The sequence below is a fragment of the Colletotrichum aenigma genome (genome assembly GCF_013390185.1).
Source record: "Colletotrichum aenigma strain Cg56 chromosome Unknown KSG_Cg56_contig01, whole genome shotgun sequence".
Taxonomy (NCBI): domain Eukaryota; kingdom Fungi; phylum Ascomycota; class Sordariomycetes; order Glomerellales; family Glomerellaceae; genus Colletotrichum; species Colletotrichum aenigma.
Window position 1 is genome coordinate 4,417,700 of NW_023500907.1, and position 22,144 is coordinate 4,439,843.

The window sequence follows — 22,144 nt, forward strand, 5'->3', positions numbered from 1 at the left end:
GAAAAAAGGGGAGTATTATTGTAGTGTTAGCGCTATACTTACCTTAAACGTTATATACCTAGGTATATAACCTCTAGTGAGCACGCTAGGCGCGCTTATAAAGCTTTCGCACGCCTACGCCCCTACTTCTAACTTTTTCCTTCTACAACTTAATATTAATTAATTTAGGTTAGTATTTATTATGCGTTAGCTATTACTTATAAGCCTGCTGTTATAAATAAACCTCTCAAAAATAATGTTTATACAGGATTAATCTTAAGACCTCTTTTTAATCTTTTTTTATAATCTAATAAAATATATTATATTTGATTATTACTATTTTTAAATATTTCTAAAGAAATTCAAGAGCGATTTAAATAATTTTAAAAGTCATTTATTATTATTTACTATAAAAAGTTTAAAAAGATTGTTATTTTTAAGATATAAAAGGTTTTAAACTACTTAAAAATATATATATTTAAAATTTCTCTTTCCAAAATAAAGTTTTATTTATAAATTTAATATAGATATATATTTTATAAATATAAAAGCTTAAATTATTATAAGAGGGGACTTCGAACTAGATAACTTTAAAAGTATTTATATTATAATTTTTATTTCATAAACCTTTTAAGTTATAATAATAATTATTATATAATTTAACTATAAAATATATTAATATAATATTATGAATATGTTTTTAAATATAAAGATATTAAAAAGAAGAGATCTAATTGTTTATAAAATACTATAAAATACTAAGAAACTTATAAAATATTTAGATTTCTCTACTAAATATATTATTAAGTTTGATAGAGCTTTATATAGTTTTTAAGATATACTTCTCTTTTAATATAAAAAGTCTAGCTCTATTTTTAAGAGATTTAGTTTATAGGATTCAAAAAAAAACCTCTCTTTCTATTGAACTTTAACTAAAAAGGTATAGTTATTTTCTATATTACTATAATACCAACTTATATAGGTTAACTAGACTATTTATATATTAATAACCTTTTTATTTCATTTTATAAGAATAATAAAGATAACGTTTAAGAAGTTATTAATAAAATTAAAGAAAAGTATAAAATTAAAGAATGAAAAGATATTAAATAATATTCAAAAATTAAAATTATAAAAAACTAAAAAACTTAAAAATCTCTTTAAACTATAACTTATATATCAGAAAGATTATTTAGAAGTTTAACTTATAAAATACTATATATCTATTAATACCTCTTTTTTAAATAAAGCTTAAGAAACAAAAGGAATAAACTATATTATAAAAAGTTAAAATCTTTAAAAAACATAGTCAAATTAATATCTTATATAATAATATTTATAAAAATAGATCTTATCTTTATAATAGTAGTTTAATTTGAATGCTTCATAAATCTATTTTCAAAATATCTAATTACTATGAAATATATTATATAATATTTATATAGAACTTAATATTTTATAATTTATTTTAATATTCTAAGAAATAAACTTATATATATTTAGACTTTACTTATAACTATAAATATTTTATTTCTAAATAATAAACTTATAAAATAATTCTTATAAAAATGCTTTGCAAACTTTTAAAAATATTAATTTAATAGAAAATAACTTAATAATTAATAATTATAATATTAACTATTAAAATAGAGCTCTTAAGTTTAATAGAAATAATAAAAAAAGATAATAACTTTGTAGAAGTTATTTAAAGATATTAAACTTAAGTTTAATAACATATAAAATATTTACTATAATAACTAGTAAATAGTCATATTTATTATAAATAAATAAAAGTACATCAATATTTACTTAAAATATATTAATATTCATAATATATAATGAAAATAGAAATATTAAAAAGAAAGCTTTTAAGTTATTTATATATTAAAAAATAAAATATTTAATAATAAACATATAAAAAGCCTCTTATAAATAAAATTTAAATATTTTTACTTACTTTTCAATCTCGTAGATATAATACATTTAATTATTATATATTTATAAAAATTATAAAAAGAAAATTAATTTCTCTCATTTAACATAAACCTTAATAAAAACTATGAAAACTTAAACTAATTTTATTAAAACTAAGTTTAATAAATCCTAAACTAAAGATAATAATCTATAAACTAAATTAATATTATTTTATAAAGAAACTTATTTTATAAACATATTAATATTCTTTTAAGTTTTTTTCAACGTAATATTAATAAAGTTTATATTATTAATTAATATGTAAATAAGATATATAAAAAGTTCTCAAGAAGATTAAATCTTATAAAGAATTAGATTTTATAAAATTAGCTTTAATAAAAACTAAGTTATATATATTAAGCTTATTATAGAAAGCTTATATAAAGTTTTCAAAAGTAATCTTTTTTAATTTAATAAAATCCTCTTAAGACAGAAATATATTCCTATAAATAGAAAATATAAATAGTTATTTCCCAAAAAAGATTAATATGGTTTTCTTAAAAATTAAATTTTATTTTCTTATTAAAACTTATAATAAATTTAAGAGAAACTAAAAAATAGTATTTTTAAGTTTCAAAAATAAACTTTTAAGAGAAAGAAATATTAGAGAATTCATAATATTCTTAATAAGAAATAGATAGAGATTTATAAAATATTTGTATCTAATTATTTTTATAAAAAGGTTAGTTCATAAAAATTTTTTTATCTAAGTAGTTAATTATGTAGATTTTTTAAAGAGTAATTTTCTTAAGAAATACTTTAGAAATATTTATATCTATAGTTTAGAAAACTAAACTAAAATATCTAAAAAAGAGAAGTTATATAATGTCACAGCCCTGGCGCCATGCCTGCCTCAGAGCGCGTCACATGCCCAGGCACGTGACCTATAGCGAGCGCGCTGGGCGCGCCTATAGAGCTCTCGCGCGCCTGCGCCCCTACTTCCGACTTTTTCTTTCTGCAACTTAATATCAATTAATTTAGGTTAGCACCTATTGCGCGTTAGCTATCTTCGTAAGCCTGACGTCATAATAATAAATATATTATTTTTAAATAGAGATATTAGAAATTTTATTTTTATAACATTCTTTTATTTATTACTAAATTATTTTAAGTTTTATATAAATGTTTATCAAAACAAAAGGGATATTTAATTTTATAAAATATATTATTAATAAGTTTAACTTTTATTTTAATAAGAGAAATAAACTTATGCTTTTTATAAATTTTAAATATTTTAAAATTTTAGATATTTTATAAGTTTTAATTATATTAATAAGTTCAAATTTATTATTATATTTAAATTTATATAACTTCTATATAAATTCTTCAATAAAATATATATCTTTAAAAACTTTTTTATAAAATTAAATAGATGATAAACAAATAAAACAAAAAAACTTCTTCCTAAAATATAATTTTCTTTTTAAACGGTTAGTAGTTTAGTAGAATAATAAACCTTCATATAAACTATATCTTCTAAAAGTTTTAATTTAAAAGAATTAATATAATAAAAACTATAAAGTAATTATTTATATTAATTATAATATTTCTAACAAAATAACTAAATACAAAGATAAAAAAAGAAATTGAAAAATTATTCATAATATATATAATATATTAGAATTAATAAGTTTTATTTTAAAAAGATTATAGTAGGTCTTAGTAAAAAAACCTATAAATATTTAAAAAGGAACAAGTTTTTGAATAAAATATATTTTTATAAAATATAATTCTTTTTTTAAAAAACTTTATTTTAATAATTAATTAGAATAGCTTTTTAAAGAGTAATAATCTCTAAAAAAGAAAATCTTTAATTATAAAAGAAAAATAATAAGTTTATATTTAACTCTATATTTGTATTATTAATAGTAATTAGAAAAGAAATCTTCTTTTAAAAATACTAAAATTTAGCTTTATATTTCTTATAAATAAGAGAAACATTTTTATATTTTAATAAAAAGAATTTCTTTAAATCTAATTTTATTTTTTAAGAAGAATAAACAAAACTTAACAATATTATTAGAAAAATAAAAAATGTTATTATTAATATTAAATTGAATAAATTAAATAATTAGTTTATAAAAACAATTAATATACATGATCATAAACTTTTAAATAAATTAAATCTCTTAAAAGCTAATTACTTTAAATAGAGAAAAGCTTTTTAGTAAACTTAATAGTAATAATACTTTTATGAAGTAAAAATATAATTAGATAACAAGGCATAGTTTATAAAGATTCTAGTTTATAGTAAATTTTTTTTTTAAGTAATATCTTTTGAAATAAACTAATGTTTAGAGGTATTAATAAAAATATTATTATTAAAGCTTTTAATAAGTTTTTTTTTTTTTTTTTATAAAAAGAAAGTTTATAAAATAGTTTTTAATAATTTTTAGATTTCAGAAAACTATAAATAATTAGTAACATTTCTATAAAATAATGACTTAAATAGTTATGTTTTCTATAATCCTTTTTAAATTTAATCACATTCTACTAAATAGCTTTCTAGGTATATAAGAAAGTTTGGTATTATTTTTAAAAAATAATCTTTTGTAAGTATTACTAACAATAACTTATTACTAAAGGTTTTAAAAAACTATTTTAAATATACTTAAGAAATAATATAAAAAATGTATAAGAATATATATATATATAATGTTTTTTTAAAAAAAGTATAAACCTTTATAAAATATATTTTAGATATTACATAAAAAGGAAAAATAGAAATAAATAGAATATTTATTTATAAAGAATAAACCAAAATATGAAAAGAAAAAAGATCTTTTATATATTTCTAAAGAAAAATTCCTCTTTATTTACTTTTTGAATACTTAACTACTTTTATTTATAAATATAATTAAATAAATAAACATAATTTATATATTAATAAAACTAATTAAATATTCTTTAAATTCTAAGAAGTCTATTAAGGTTTTTTTAATTATATTATAAAAGGTAATTTTCTAAATTACTTTTTTTATTTAAAATAGTTTTCGTTTTATATACATAATTAGTACTGATATAATGTTTTTAGTTTATAAACGTTTTTATATATATATAAAATATCTTTAGCTATTTTTATAGCTAAATAGATATATAATAGTTTATTTTATAATATATTTTCTATTTTATATATTTTCTTTCATAAGTTTTACTAAGACAATAAGTTATATAATTAATATAAACTTTATGAACTTATAATTTAAGGATAGTTAGGGGGGTAAATTCCTCTTAAGTAATATTGTAAAAGCGTGTATAATAGAGGTAATATTATTAAGAGTAGGGGTAGTATTTAATATAGTAAAAGGGGGAAACTTTTCGTTTTGTTGATTATTATAATAGAATTCCTCGTATTCAATAATAACCATTTATAACCAGTATAAATAGTTATTACTAATATAAAAGAAATAATACTAATAATAATAGTGAATAGTAGGTAGTAGTAATAAGTAGTAGTTAAATAGATAAAACTGTTGAATTGCTTGCTTCCTCAAAATCTGTTCTAAGCGGAAAAATCCATCGTATATATAATACATTTTTTCCTCGCAAACCTTTACTTAGTTAAGTAATTACTTAATTAGGTAATTACTACGATAGCTAATTAACTGTAAAAACCTTATTATAAAGTTAATTATTACGGCTTTATTTTATCCGATTCGGGTATTCTAGATCCGTAGTATTATTATAGTTATAGTTTATTAGTTTGTTACGGATTGTTAGTTTCCGTTGTTTTGGTTTCAAATCTTAACTTAATATTAACTTTAGTTAATAATAACTGTATTATTAACTTTTAGGGAATTGTTATTCCGTTAATATTCACTTTTTATGGTAACTAACCTAATATACAGTTTTTATTCGTTTTAGCTAATCGTCGGAATTACTATAATAGGTAATTTATACGAGTGTGCTTTTTATTCTAATTTAGACTAAGTTATAGTTACTTTATTCTTTCTAGTTTTATTAATATGTAATTAATAGTTATAAGGATAATTGTTTAATTATTAGGTGTAGTTTTACTAGTTATACTAGTATTAGTAATCTTAGCTTTACATCTTTTTTATAGCGCTAGTAATATTGAGCTTTACTTAAATTCTCCTTTTAGGGGGTACTTAGTAGTTTTTAGAGCCCCCCAGAAGTTAAGTAATATTAATTTTACTTAAATTCTCCTAAAATTAGGAAAAATTAGTAGGGTTATACAGGCCTAAATATTTAATAAATTGTCTATATTGCGTAGTATTTAAGCCCTTAGTTAGGCCATCAGCAATATTTGTATTAGACTTAGTATAGGGTAAAAGCACTTTTTTATTCATAATATTCCAACGAACAAAGTGATAGGTTATATCTATATGCTTTGTTCTTTTATGAAACTCTGGGTTTTCAGCTAAATATTGGGCTGATTGAGAGTCAGTAATTATACTAGGAATAGTTAGGTTATAATTGAACCTTAATAAATTATTAATACTAGTAAGAATATTATTTAAATAAATAGCTTCTTTAGTAGTTTCCTTTAAAGCCATATATTCAGCTTCACAAGTACTAGTAGCAGGGCTTTTTCGTAAGCTAGTATTCCAGCTTATTATATTTTTAGTTAAAAAGAATATATAACCAGAGGTAGATTTTCTTTCTGGTATATAATTATGTAGTATATTTATATATATTTTCCTTATTAAACTTCTTAATTATAGTTTTGGTATAATTATATAAAGATATAGTAAAGTATTGTTTTTCTTTATTTATATTAATTTGTTGACCTAGAAAGGTACTAACTTCGCCCATAGGTTCTAATTTCATTAAATTAGCTATTTTTATAGCTCATTCTTCTACTTCTTTTTGAGGCCCTAATATCAAGATATCATCAACGTGGCATAATAGTGTAACTTTAGTTATAGTATTAATAAAAACGCCATTGTCATAAGGAAATATGATACATCCTAATTTAGCTAATTGTATAGCTAAAAATTCATACCATAATCTAGGGCTTTGTTTAAGCCCATATATAGCTTTTAGTAGTTTCAATACCTTTTTAGGGTATTTTTTATTAATATAGCCTTCTGGCTGGTATAGATAAATTTCTTTATCTATAGGGGCGTGTATAAAGGCATTTTTAACGTCAAATTGGCGTATTATATAGCCTTTATTTAGTCCTATAATCATTAGTAATCTATAGGTTTCAGGCCTACAGGTAGTACTAAAGGTATCCATATAGTCAATACCTATAATTTGATTAAAGCCTTAAGCTACTAATCTTGCTTCATACTTAACTATGTTACCGTTTTCATCTTTTTTCTTTTTAAATACCCACCTAGTATTAAGTGGGGTTTTATCATTAGGTAAATCAGTTAAAACCCACGTTTTCTGTGCTATTAACTCGTTTATTTCGCTATCCATAGCTTTTTCCCAGTCTAATTTATTAGGTGAATTAATAGCTTGTTTATAGGTACTAGGATCGTCAATATTAGTATTTAATACCAATATATCATTTAATTCATCTTCTTCGTTATTATAATAAGTAATAGTAGATAATTTACTATTACTATTATTAATATTAGCATCTTGTTCTTCTATAGCTAGTTCATCTATAGAATCAGAAGAATTAATATTGCTATTAATATTATTATTACTATTAATATTATTATTAACACTATTATTTTCAAAAGAATTAGATATAGTGTCTATATCTATATTTTCAGCGTTAATAGTACTAGTTTCAGTATTATTAATATACTTATAAGGAAAGTTATTTTCTATAATAACTAAATCCCTGGCCCATAAGGGTTTATTAGTTTCTAAGCTCAAAACCCTATATTGAGATGAATTTATACTAAAACCTATCAAGATACCTTTAATACCTCTAGGTGATAATTTAGTTAGTTTATTAGTTTTATTTTCATAATAAACTAAAGATCCAAAAACCCTTAAGTGTGAAATATTAGGTTTCTTATTATATTTTGATTGGTACGGAGTTTTATAATTAATAGAACTATTAGGGGTTCTATTATATAAGTAAACTGCAGTACAAATAGCATCTCCCCAGAATTCTAAGGGTAAATAGCTGTTATATAATATAGCCCTACCTTTATTAAGTAAAGTTCTATTTATTCTTTCTGCAGTACCATTTTGTTCTGGTGTATAAGGACTAGACCTTTGATGTATTATAGCAGAATCAGCTAATTTAGCTGTAAACCTACTATTAACGTATTCAGTACCATTATCAGTACTTAAAATAGTTATTTTTTCATTATTAGGGCTATTTGCCTCAGCTATTAATTTAAATAGCTTAAAAGCTTCAAAAGCTTCATCCTTAGTAACTAATAATTTAATTTCTAGATATTTAGTATAATTATCTAGAAAAGTTATAAAATATCTTTGATTATTATAGGTTTTAGGTCTTATAGGGCCACATAGATCGCTATGGACTTTTTCTAAGTATTTAGTAGTCCTATCCTTATTAGATATTTTATTTATTTTATTAGTTAGGTTAGATTTAATACAAATTTCACATGTAGTGAAATTATTAGGTTTAAAAGGTAGGTTTAAACCTATGGTACTATTATTTAGTTTATTTAAGTGGTTAGTACTTATATGTCCTAACCTATTATGAATAAGCATTTCATTGGTTAGAGTATTTAGTATATTTATATTATTAGTATTATTTTCTAATACTTTAATAGGTAAATAATATAAATTTCTCTTTTTACTAGCTTTAGTTAAAAGTTCATTATTTCTTTTAATAAAAGCGTAGTTTTTGGTAAAGGTAGTAGTTATATTATTATGAGTACTAAGAACTCCCTGACTTATTAGATTAATACCAATTTGAGGCATGTATAGACAGTTTTTAAGGAGTAATTTAGTATTAGTATCTATAAATTTAATATAACAGTCTCCATGTAATTTAATCGTAGTTGTTTTTGCTTTTCCCCAGCTTACTTGTTTATCACAAGGTTTTAAGGATATAAAATAATTTTTATTAGTTATGACATGTGCTTCTGCAGCCGTATCTAATACAAAATTATATATGTATATATCCTTATTTTCCTTAATATTACTACTATTATTTTTATTAGTTATAGTAGTATTAAGTATATTAATAGGGGAATTTACCTCGATAGCTGTATCAAAGTCTTCTGAATAATTAGATGAATTATCATCATAATTATTAGTTTTATTAGATTCTGAGTTAGAATCTGATATAGAGGCTTTAGTATTAAAGTCTCCAATAATAAGAGCCCTATTTGGTGGGCTATTATTGATTTTATTATTAGGATCTTTAGAGATATCCCAGTTTTCAGGGGCTAAGGCTGGATTTAAGTAAAAGCACTTATTAGTATTATGGCTAGTAACTTTGCAGTTATTACACCATAATCCTTTAGTCTTTTTCCAGCTGTTTTTGCCCTTAGTTACTTTATAAGACTTATTATTAGGGTTATTATTGTTTTCATAATATTGCCCTTTTTTATAAGTTTTATAATTAGTAACTAGTATTTTTGTTTCTTCTTCCTTAGAATTAATTCTCTTAGATTCATCTATAATACTACTAATTAAAGTAGTTATAGTATAAGAATCTGATTTATTTCTAAGGTGCTGGGTAATATTAGATATAAAACCCTCGAACATATCATTATTAAGCCCATTTAAAATCCAGGCTAATAATAGGTCTTTAGGAATATCTAATTTTCGAGCTTCTAGCTCATTAGATATTTCTCTAACCTTATTAATATATTCTTCAATATTATTATAATTGGATAACTTATTATTTAGGAAATCCTGAAATAATAGATTATTTGAAGTAAATCCTTTAGGATTATAGGTTTCCTTTAATATGTCCCACGCAGATTTCGCAGTTTCTGCGTGTTGGATTTCTATAAGAGGACCATCTTCAATATATAATGATATTAGGCTAAAAGCCTTTTTTGTTTCCTTAATAGTAGGATTTTTATCCTCTACATCAGGATTATCACTATTATTATCACTATTATCATTAACAGGATTTTTTATAATAGCGTGGCTTAAATCTTTAGTAATTAGACAAGCCTGCATCCTGACTGCCCAAGTAGTATAGTTTATACTACCCTTAAGCTTAGGAATAGAAAGGGACTTATTATTAGAAGAGTCCATTTTTTAATATTAATAATAATATATTTATTATTATTTATACTAAAATAAAATAAAACTACTTAATTTTATCTATATAAGTAGATTAAAATACGACTGATAGATGCGAATTTTAAAGAATTATAAGACTGATAGATGCTTATAATTCTATATATTCCTTTAATATAAAACATAAAGATCTTTTATAACAGGAATTATATTTTAATAAAAACCGGGAATAGTTTTATTAAAAGGTTATCTATTTCTAGATATATAGTCCCTTTAAGACTTAAAAAATAGGAATAAAAGTTCTTGGAAGATACTCTTTTAATTCCTGATATAGGATTTCATTAATACCAGGTTCTGTGGTATAATAAAATTCGAAATCCTCCTTTTTTGATAGGTTTAAATCGGGTATTAAGTGAAAATAAGTGATATAATCAGGTATTTTTTCGTATTCCCAGGAATCAAAACCCCTGGGTTCATAACCTGTAAAAGCGTGTATAATGGAGGTAATGTTATTAAGAGTAGGGGTAGTATTTAATATAATAAAAGGGGGGAACTTTTCGTTTTGTTGATTATTATAATAGAATTCCTCGTATTCAATAATAACCATTTATAACCAGTATAAATAGTTATTACTAATATAAAAGAAATAATACTAATAATAATAGTGAATAATAGAAATAGGTAGTAGTAGTTGAATAGATAAAACTGTTGAATTGCTTGCTTCCTCAAAATCTGTTCTAAGTGGAAAAATCCATCATATATATAATACATTTTTTCCTCGCAAACCTTTACTTAGTTAAGTAATTACTTAATTAGGTAATTACTACGATAGCTAATTAACTGTAAAAACCTTATTATAAAGTTAATTATTACGGCTTTATTTTATCCGATTTGGGTATTCTAGATCCGTAGTATTATTATAGTTATAGTTTATAGATTTGTTGCGGGTTATTAGTTTCCGTTGTTTTGGTTTCAAATCTTAACTTAATATTAACTTTTAAGGAATTGTTATCCCGTTAATATATACTTTTTATGGTAACTAACCTAATATATAGTTTTTATTCGTTTTAGCTAATCGTAGGAATTACTATAATAAGTAATTTATACGATTGCACTTTTTGTTTTAATTAGATAACGTTATGGTTACTTTATTCCTTTTAGTTATATTAATATGTGATTAATAGTTATAAGGATGATTGTTAAATTATTAGGTGTAGTTTTACTAGTTACACTAGTATTAGTAATCTTAGCTTTGCATCTTTTTTTATAGCGCTAGTAATATTTTACGTTTACATAAATTCTCCTCTTAGGGGGTACTTAGTTAGGTCTTGGTAGTTTTTAGATTGTGGCTATATAGGTAGATTAGGCGAAGTGCTTAAAAGTATAGGTATAGTTAGTATTATAAAGAAGTCTGTATTGCTAAGGTATATGTAGTCTAAATACTGTGTGGCCCTGTGGGGCCTAATTAATCCCTGCAGATCGCGCCTTCTGGGGCCTATTAATTACTTTTCTTAATAAAAAGGTAATATAATATTAATAAATTAATTATTAATAATTATCTTTATAGTAATACTTTCTATTACTATATTTAATTATTTATTAGAGCACTTTTTTAAATAGATAATACTAATTCCCTTTATACTAATTAAACAATTAAAGCTTTAATTAGTAAGGCATATATATTACTATATTTAGCTAAGATTTAGAGGGGTTAACTCCTATATAGCTTTATAAGAGCCTTAGTAGACCTACTACTCTAAAAGTAACCTACTTATTACTTATTTAAGATAATAATAAGTCTTGATATAACGATATAATAGCTGTATCCTAAGGTGATTATTGTTCATAGGTTTAACTGCGGGTGGCCAGAGGCCCTGACTCCAGTATTTCATTCTTTTCTATTATCCATAGTCTCAATGGCGCAATGAACCCACTGTAAGACCTAATAGCGGTGGGTAGTATCTGCGCAGGCTTCAGGGTATAGATAGAGGCGTGTTCTCAATGCCGCCTGTGTTACCGGGGCAGCTCTCTCTTTCTCAAATCAGGATGCCTTTATGTGCCTCTCCCGTCGGAAATTGAATTGCCTTCTATTCGTACTGTTCCGCCAAGCTCGAAGAGCTCTCCAGCCATGTCAGCGATACCGACCGCCGCAGACTCCGACCAGGATCCCGAGCGGGATGCGACGAGTCCGACTGCCGTCCGGGCGCCAAGGCCGATTGCCGGGCCGATGTTCCGCTCCGTGCCGTTTCAAATCGTTGTTGCTTGCGGCGTGTCATTCACGGCGCCCGGAATGTGGGATGCATTAGGCGGCCTAGGCGCAGGTGGGGCTGCCGAACCGTATGTGCCTCCAAAACGTATCATCCTATGTTTTCATAACTGAAACTATCCCCTAGGTATGCTGTCTCTGCAGCGAATGCATTGGTCTATGGTTTGTTTGCCATTGTCTGTGTGGCCGCTGGTGCCATCAACCACCGAATCGGGCTGCCGTACGGACTGGCACTCGGTGCGATTGGCTACCCTCTTTACGGAGCGGGACTCTACACAAACAATAAGAGCGACAATACGTGGTTCATGCTATTTGGCAGCGCCTTATGCGGGATATCTGCAGGCTTCTTCTGGGCAGCTGAGGCGGCTATCATCATCGGTTACCCATCTCCAGGGGATCGCGCGTTGTACCTCGCCATCTGGCAGACGGCGAAAGCTGCCGGGCCCATTGTCGGCGGTGCTATCAACCTTGGTCTGAATGCCAGCAAAAAGACGACGGGGTCAGTTTCATCCTCGACATACATTGTCTTCATAGTCATCATGTGCATAGGCCTTCCCATCGCGCTGTGCTTGTCACCCCCGAATATGGTATGGCGTCGGGACGGGACTCGGATCAGCACAAATGTTGGCTCCAGTTGGTGATCCGAGTTCAAGGCAGTCGGCAAGTTGTTCGCCAGCCGGAGAATCTTGCTACTTTTTCCGGCGTTCTTTATCAGCTATTTCTACAACGGCTTTATGAGCACTTGGCTGGCAACTTATTTCACGGTTCGCTCCCGCGCATTCTCGAGCTTCTTCACAAATTTTGCAGGAATCTTTAGCTCATTCCTCGTTGCCATGCTGCTGGATAACCAAGGGGTTTTTATCAAGACCCGTGGCCGCATTGTCTTTTCATCAATCATCGTAGTTCTTGCCGGAACCTGGATTTGGGCTATTGTCTTGCAGAAGCAAATCTATGACGCGGACGAGGCACCTGCATATGACTGGTTCACGGGTGGCTTTGGTAAGAGTTATGCTCTTATGTTCTTTTGGCAGTTCGGGGGCCAGGCATTCCAGCAATTTCTGTATTGGCTCGTTGGCCAATATGCCACAGATCTTTCTGATCTGAGCAGACACACAGGAATATTGAGAGGCACAGAGGCACTGGGTCAGACCGTTGCTTGGGCGTAAGTGTGTTCCTTCCTGTGCGGCCACTGCAGCAACACTTTATAAATGGAGTCCTTCCGGTGACCTCTCCGAAATACACCCCCACTGACAGTTTACCTACAGGATGCAGTCAGAGGGTAACGCAAATCACTTTGTTAGCATTGGCCTTAACTTTGCTATCACTATACTCTGCGTCCTTCCCACCTGGATAGTCCTCTCTGAGCTGGAAGGGAGTCATGAGAGCCCAGCTGGTGCGGACGAGGAGGTATCAGGCGGAGAGAAGACAGCGTGAGTTTTAGAAATTGCAATTTACTGGCCGGGGGTACAGAATACGTTGGCGAGGGACGAACGAATATCTGAAGAAAGACTTGATTCGGAAGTTAGCTGACTCTACTGAAGCAAGCTTTGACTCGCCCACCTACCATGCATATTAGAGCTCATACGTCAAGGGCCAATGGAGCAGCGACTGAGATGGTAGTTTGGATCTACTGCAGCAGGAAGCACATAACAGCGCATGATTCGGTAGTTACGACGTAGGCCACGCGCAGAAGGCTCACATTACCTTCACCCAAGAAGCAATATAACTACTGCGCATCCATAGGGGAGCAATTTTATGGATGCCGTTCATCTTAGACTAGGTACGAAGATGCGCCCCAAGAATCCATAAAGCGATGAATAAAATCACATGGTCAACTTTTGCCTATCTTCTACCCAACGCCCAACCAGTTATCCTTAACGTCACTTTATGCCCATGAATCCAAGTTGAGCACCTTGCAATGCGGCTCATCGGCTGAGCGCTGTACAAGCCGGCCTAGGCGAAGAACCTTCTCTCCCGCAGCTTCCAGCGACTCCACAGCTTCTTTCTCGAGAGCAGGGTCCACCGCCGCAACCATTCCTACACCCGTGTTGAAGGTGCGGACCATTTGGTACGGCTCAACGTTGCCGCTCGTCTTCAGCCAATTAAAGACGGCGGGCATTTTCCAAGTCGCCAAATCAATCTCGGCACCGAGGTGGTCCGGCAGCATGCGAGGTACGTTATCAATCAGCCCCCCACCCGTAATGTGAGCGAGACCCTTGACGAGACGACCTTCAATGACGCCACGGAGGCTCTTGACGTAGATCTTGGTGGGGGTCAGAAGACTGTCGCCTACAGTCTTACCTGCATCCCAAGGGGCCTCGTCTGTGTAGGCAACGGCCTCCCTCTCCAAGATACGACGGACCAGTGAGAATCCGTTCGAGTGGACGCCGCTTGAGGCCAAGCCAAGCAGGATATCACCTGCGGCCATCTCATCCTTGCGAGGGAGCCTCTGACTGTTGACCATGACACCGACTGCGCAACCTGCGGCGTCATAGTCATCCTTTTGGTACATACCGGGCATTTCTGCCGTTTCGCCCCCAACGAGCGTGCATCCAGCGTCGATGCAGCCAGCAGCCACGCCCTCCACGAACGAGGCCGCAGTGCTCAGATCAAGCCTGCTGCAGCCGTAGTAGTCGAGGAACATCAAGGGTCGGGCCCCTTGAACTACAAGATCGTTCACGTTCATAGCCACCAAGTCGATACCCACAGTGTCGTGCTTGCCCATGCTTTGTGCAATCATGAGCTTGGTACCAACGCCGTCAATGGCGCCAACTAGGACAGGCAACTGGCCCTCATCGAGCTGAAGACCGCACTTTGCCAGGTCCAGCTCACCACCGAACCCGCCAATCTCGGCATCTGCGCCCGGCTGCTTGGTGGCTCGAACTGCCTTCTTGATGCGTTCAACAAATTCGTTGCCAGCGTCAACACTGACGCCGGCACCGGCGTAGGTCAGAGCCTCTCTCTGTTGCTGAGATCGAAACGCACGGTGGGCGATGTCCTTGCGGCAGTACATCTTGTCGAAATTGATGAGCGGTATTCCCTGCTCATACGCCTTCTTGACGGCGGCCTCCAGAGAGTCGGCGGTGGCATTGACGGCTATGACACGGCCTCCTGAGGTTTGCAACTGGCCCTCGGAAGATAGCTTGGTTCCTGCATGAAAGACGGTGATGTCAGGTGATGTTGGCGAGTTGACTACCATCGGGGTTCCCTTAGCATAAAATCCTGGGTAGCCGCCTGCTGCCACGACGACGGTGGCGCTGAACTTTTGCTCGACCTTCACGCTCACACAGTCGAGGCGAGCCTCGTGAGCCGTGCAAGCCAGCATGATTTCGGCCAGGTCAGTGTCCTCAGACAACAACGGAAGCACGGTCTGCGTCTCCGGGTCGCCGAATCTAACGTTGTACTCGAGAACCTTCGGGCCCTTCGGGGTGATCATTAGACCGGTGAAAAGGACACCTCTGAAAGGGTAACCCTCCTTGCGCATGCCAATTATCGTTGGCTCGATAACTTCATCCTCAATTTGGCGTATAAGCTCCTTGGTAGCGATGGTGGTCGGAGCATAGCAGCCCATTCCACCAGTGTTGGGTCCTTGGTCTCCATCCCCGATCCTTTTGTGATCCTGAGCGGGAGGCAGAGACAATGTGTGGTTGCCGTCGCTAAAGGTAAGAATGCTCAACTCATCGCCTGTCAGGAACTCTTCGATGACAACCTCGTCTCCAGCATTTCCAAAAGCCTTGTCCACCATAATTTCCTTGAGAGCCTGCTGGGCCTCTGCTTTGGTTGTAGGAATGATCACACCCTTGCCGGCAGCCAAGCCAGTCGCCTTGATGACAACGTCATGTGATATGCGGTCGAGGTAGGCAACAGCCTCTTCGTAATTGGAGAAATTCTCGTAAGCCGCGGTCGGGATGTTGTGCCTCTTCATGAAGTCCTTAGAAAAGGTCTTGCTGCCCTCCATCTGGGCTGCCTCCTTGGAAGGTCCGAAGCAAGGAATGGCAGCGGCACGGAAGTAGGCCTCGACTCCATCCACGAGAGGGGCTTCAGGGCCAGGAACAACAAGACCGACTAGCTTGGACTGAGCGAATTTAACGAGAGTGGGATAGTCGTCGGCGGCGACATCGGTAACGTTGGTAACCTTGGGACAAGTCGCAGTGCCTCCGTTCCCGGGCACGGCGTAGATGGACTCGACCAGAGGCGACTGGCTCAATTTCCAAGCCAACGCATGTTCGCGTCCACCATTGCCGATAAGCAAAATACGCAGCTTGCCGTTGGAGGTCATCGTGACTACCATTTGGATCTGCGACAAAGAATCTGGTCGCGAGGAGGGTAGGATGTCCGTTGGTTGGGTGGTAGCTCGATGGAAGTGGCTATGCAGATGGAGTGCTCGAAGATAGAAAGGTTGAGAATGGAAGAAAAGCAAGTATCTTTTTCTTGTTCCACCTCCACTGCCTGAAAGGAGGGGAAAGTTGCGATCCAACAAAAGAGAATAAATTCACTTGCGACGCCGGCGCGAAGTATTTTGTTATCACAAAAAAAGCCCCTCCAAAGTAATGAATGACCCTGGGGCGGGGTGACAGAAAAATGGAACTTCGGTGGGTTAGCGCGAAAATTTCAATTGGAGAATTCTCGTTACCCCACCTTCCTGTAATGGCAAGGGAAGTACTATGTATCACTGAAGCCCTGGAGCTTGTTCTGATACAGAGGTGTATGCGTACACTGCATACGAATGGAATATCGATATAGAGTAGTTAGGAAGGAATCGGAAACCACAAGAGAAGCCCTCTGACCGCCCGCCCCCCCCAGGCTGACTGACTGCCAGGAGGATCCTATGTACCTTGTCTGCACCTGCAACCTCGATGAAACCAACAGGCCGTATTCCATATGGTGCAATGGCCAGCACATTTCAATTAAAGAACCAGACGAGGCAGCACAACGTTCTCCAACTCATCAACACTCCCGCTACTTATGAACAGGGCATATTCATTATATGCGGCACTCAAAATCACGTCTCGACTGGCCACGTCCTCCAGCTGCAAGTCAATCTGTGATTGTTCTGGGCCAAGGACCTTTCTGTACCACTCCAGCGCCAGGTGGTGCAGCCCAAGCATGTGGAATGTTCTTCCGACCCCAAAGAAGGCCTCTCGTCTCTCGTCTGGCGTTCCCGTGAGCTTTGAATGGCAAAACTCGAACACACAGGCGAACCCCTGCATGATCAGGTATTGCCGGTTGTCTGCCTGGCGTTTGAGGGCATGGTGAATGTATCCGAGTCCGACGCTGAGGCTAATCATAGGGTTCAAAGGGTCTAGAGTTCGCGCCCTGAGGAAGTAATCTGTAATGTTGTCGGTCAGTCCATGCCTGCCAAGGCCCCGCCCCTCCAGACTGATTCCCACTTACTTAAAGCGAAGGTGTAGCTTGTCGATGTGAACAAGATATGTCCGTAGAGCATCAGTAGGCATATGTCAAGCTGCTTTGCCTCAGCAGGGCTAGTAGCCTCTCGATGGTTGACTTCACGATGCCTGTCTACCTGACTGCTGGACAGATGCGAGGCATCGATCATCTTGATCTGCCGCAGAATATACTTCTGAGCAGGTCCGGAGTTGTACCAAGATGCAGGAGACTGGCACAACCTGCACAAGGCTGCGAACATACGGTAGGAATCCGAATCCAGCTGCCGGACCTTCATAAAAAACCTTGCCACAGCCACGCACATCTCCTCGTCAGCCAGATATATGGCACACGCTGTCTATCCGTCAGCTATTCCGCCAACGAAATTCTACGTGTGACTAAGCTTACCTGCCCACGCCACGTGGATTAGGAACATGTAGTCTTTCGAGTTCACGAATACAATCGAGTCTCTCGCCGCCTCGCAAACCTGGTATGCCTCTTCGGCACGATTGGCCAATGCTAGACTAACTGCATAATCGAGAAACAGCTCGAGCCACTCGCGAAAAGGAATGCCACGGTAGCCGTCATCCTCATACGCGACGTTGATCCTTCTGTCGTCCAAGATGGATGGGGCTATGTCTGTACGATTGCCTGTCAGCACTGGTGAAGTGTAGAAGAAGTGATCCTGATACCACGGGCAGATTCTTACTCTTCGAAAGCCTCTCAGCTAGTTCTGAGAGGCCTGACTGCGTCCTAGAGGATGCACTGAAAACTACATCGTTGGCAGCACCGAGAAACTTGAGATATTTGTCCCAGGGATAGAACTTCCTGAAAGATCTGAAGTCGCCCACGAGTTCCCCAGCAGCGGCCATCCATTGCGGTATCAGTGAGTGGTCACCCGCCTGTATATCTCTCTTCAGGTTGCGGACGACTTCATATCGCCTAGTCAGCTCGTCAGCTCGGGCACGTTCTTCCTGTAGACGCTGGTCCGGAGCAACGAGCTTCCTGGGTCGATATCTAGCTCGGACAACCCCGTTATTTGTGGGTCTGCGCCTCTGATCTCGCTTTCTTCGTGGTTTTATGGCGTCAGACAATGCTGATGCGCGTCCTCGTGATCTGTTCACATCTCCACTAACATCTTCCAGCTGGTTTCCTCCATCGTTGATTCGGTCCAAAGCGGCGGCCTCGCTAAGAAGAATGAGTGCCTCCTCTTCTTCCTTGGCCTTTTCGTAGATCCTAGCCAGCTCGATGCGAGCGTCGATGTTGGTTTCATCTACTTGTATCGCCACCAAGAAACAGTCTTCGGCTGCTGCCAAGTCGGATCTGGCCAGATAGCAGCGGCCAAGCTGCAGAAGCAGTGTGGCATCTTGGCCATAGATGGAATGTCGCAGGAGTTCATAATAATCAAGTGCCTCCGAAATGCGCGGAACCATGTAAAGTTCGTCAGCAATGTCCCGAATGAGATAGGGGAAATCCTGAACGGCGGTGGCTGTTGCGGATTCCGTTGGGTCCAGCCAGCGAAGGTGGAGCTGAGGGCGTGTCAGTCAGCAAAGCAGCAGATGAATGACACGAGACGTACATTGGATTCTTGGTCATCCCGAATCTTGAGCCGGTATAATGCGAGACGGGCCCTGAATTCTAGGGGTAGGCCTAGACCATATGTGTACAGGTCGTAGGCAGATGGATCGAATGCCGGAATCTGAAGACGACGAGTGTGTTCCCTGTCCCACTCTCTGTCATCAACGCATTCGTCCCATAGCCCTTCATTGCGTCGCCCGAGCATCCATCGAGATAACGATTTGAGTTGCAATATGGCGTTCGCGTAGTCGCCAGCGCAGGCAAAGAGCTCTACAAAGATGCCGACATCGTGCCACGAAAGTTCGTCTCCGACACCACGGTCTTCCGCATGCGCATGAGTGAAGTATGTTTGGTAGGCGACGACAGCTCTTTCTACGTCCTCGGCGCCCCCCAGATCAGCACAAGCTTCGGCTAGTCTTCTCACAATTCCAATGTCGAAAGGCCGACGCTCAAGGACATAGGAGAATTCGGCAATTGCTTGCGATAGAAAGCCCTGGGCTTGACTTGCCTCGGCTCTGCCCAGTCTGGCATCGAGATTGGTAGGCTGTGCTTTAACAGCCGAAGAGTAGCACATCAGTGCGGTCTTGAGAGCTCCATCCTGACCTTCTTCGGCTAGACTCATGGCAAAGGATGCGCAGCTCATCCAGCCTGGACCATCCTTGGGACGCAAATGCGCAGCAATAACCATGGCCATCAGAGCTTTATCGCTGTGTCCTTCCTCGCGGAATATGGAAGCTAAGACGGTCCAGGCTTGATGTGTTTCGGCATTAATCCTGATGATCTCAAAGACAAGATTCCTCGCGCGGTCATACTCGCCACTCATGAAAGCTTGGTTGACTCTGGCAAGACGAAACTTGATATCGCCTCGGGGTTCCGCAGCTTGTCGGGGACCCCGAATAGTGGAACGTGTCGCAGCCTTCGATCTCATAGCTGCTCGGGGTCTTCTGAGTTCGTGTTCATCCTCATCGTCGACCGTAACCGTTCCTTGATGGGAGGACAGGAACTCTCGAACTGACTGGTCAAACTTGGCTATGTCTCCACGTAGTTCCATCTCGTCCGAGTCGGCATCGGACACGATGTCTTCATCCCCATCATTGGGTCCAGTTGCGTCTCTCAAGCCGTGAGGCTCGAGAACGCCCGGAGCCCGCTCCATAGCAGTGCCTCGGAGCTATCCAGCGGCGTCGGCAGAGTTCAAAATGCGTTATTCATAACCCGGCACTCATAGGAATCCGAATGCATGTATGGTGTTGTTCGTTGGCAAGTATGGTGAAGGATACCGGGAGGCGTGGGGTCCAAGTTCAGGTTCTACCTGTACCCAGGGGTCCAAGCAGCGCAGGCTAACGCTAGCCCCCCTACTCACATAGGGGGCGAAAAAACAGGGTTTCTACGTTAAAAAAGGGGGTTTTTACTTAGATTAATAAAAGTAGCATTTTTTAGTATTAACTTACTAAATTAATAGCTTTTTATAATATAATTTTTAGTTTTAACTATATTATATAGTAATAAAAGTAATATTATTATTTTATTTTCAAATAAAGCTATCTAGCTATATATATAATATCTATATACTTTATATAAATATTAATAAGCCATAGAAAATAACTATATTATTACTTTTTATATTATTAATAATATATTTCTATTTCTTTACTATTTATATTAATAGAAGTATTATTAAAGAGTTACTCTTTATAATACTATTAATATATAAATATATTAAACTTTTTTATAAAGTAAAATAAAGTATTTATTATTTTGTTATTAATATTAATATAGCTAATAAAGTTAATATTAGTAATAATAATAATTTAAACTTATTAATTTTAATAATATTATTATTAACTCTAATATTACTAACTAAATTAATACTTAAAATAATATTATTTCTATTTTTCAATAAAGTTATTAACATTATTATAAATATTTAAGTTATTATTATTAATATAATATTTCTTTTTAGTTAATATCTCATATTAAAATAGCTAAAAAGCTTTATATAATACTTAATAATATCTTAGGTTTTTTTTAGTAATAATTATAAAGTTAAAATTAATTTACTATTTGTACTTAAGTAGCTTATGTTACAAGTTTTTTATATTAAATAGTATGTAATCATTAATTTTATTAATATAAATAAACTATTATTTTAAATGTAGTTATTTTATATATTTATCAACTCATTAGTATTCTATAGCTATGTATTTTATTTATAATTTTTTTTTATTTCTTAGATTTGTTTTTTAATATAATATATTACTATTTAACTTCTTTTTTAGTAATTTTAGTAATTTATATCTCTTATTCCTATATAATCTCTATGTATATTGTATTGATTATGAATAAGTATTATGATTTAATATTTTATTAAGTTTACTACTTATATTATTATAACTTTATTTAGGTATTTTAATTAATAATATTTTTCTAGTTTTTCTTATAGTAGAGATTATTTTTTAAGATTATAAACTTTATTATTTTATAATTTTTCTACATAAAGAAACTTTATTTAGTATTATAATATTACATAATAATATCAACTTATATTATAGCTTTTTAAAATTTATTCTTATTTAATAAATAATAATAAAAGTAGTTAAATATATTAATTTAAGCTAACTATATATATTTAACTAATTAAAAGAGAATTACATTATCTCTAAGTAGCTAAATATTTAATTTTTAAAACTTTATTATAATATTTAAGTATATATATATAATATCTATTATTTAATAAAAGCTACTAATAAAGTCTTTATATATAAATATAAAAGTACTGTTTTATATAATTTCTTATAATATTATTTAATAAGTTTTTCTTTTAAATAACTAAAAGATCTTTATATTTATAAACTAAAATAAGTA

The 22,144-nt window shown here is 33.6% G+C and overlaps 3 protein-coding genes across 3 annotated transcripts; 1 reads left to right on the forward strand and 2 right to left on the reverse strand.

Moving 5' to 3' along the window:
- Nucleotides 1-12,181: 12,181 nt before the first annotated feature.
- Nucleotides 12,182-13,753, forward strand: CGCA056_v001149 (uncharacterized protein; the record flags this gene model as incomplete). The annotated part of the gene is made up of 4 exons (XM_037316410.1): nucleotides 12,182-12,390; nucleotides 12,447-12,906; nucleotides 12,973-13,481; nucleotides 13,585-13,753. The coding sequence occupies 4 exons, from the start codon at nucleotides 12,182-12,184 to the stop codon at nucleotides 13,751-13,753; spliced, it is 1,347 nt and encodes a 448-aa protein (XP_037185768.1).
- A 451-nt stretch (nucleotides 13,754-14,204) lies between these two features.
- Nucleotides 14,205-16,598, reverse strand: ade1 (Bifunctional purine biosynthetic protein ADE1; the record flags this gene model as incomplete). Its single annotated transcript, XM_037316411.1, has 1 exon — nucleotides 14,205-16,598. The coding sequence occupies one exon, from the start codon at nucleotides 16,596-16,598 to the stop codon at nucleotides 14,205-14,207; it is 2,394 nt and encodes a 797-aa protein (XP_037184774.1).
- A 628-nt stretch (nucleotides 16,599-17,226) lies between these two features.
- Nucleotides 17,227-20,435, reverse strand: sfc4 (Transcription factor tau subunit sfc4; the record flags this gene model as incomplete). The annotated part of the gene is made up of 5 exons (XM_037316412.1): nucleotides 17,227-17,648; nucleotides 17,714-18,058; nucleotides 18,113-18,343; nucleotides 18,414-19,233; nucleotides 19,284-20,435. The coding sequence occupies 5 exons, from the start codon at nucleotides 20,433-20,435 to the stop codon at nucleotides 17,227-17,229; spliced, it is 2,970 nt and encodes a 989-aa protein (XP_037184775.1).
- Between the last annotated feature and the right edge of the window lie 1,709 nt (nucleotides 20,436-22,144).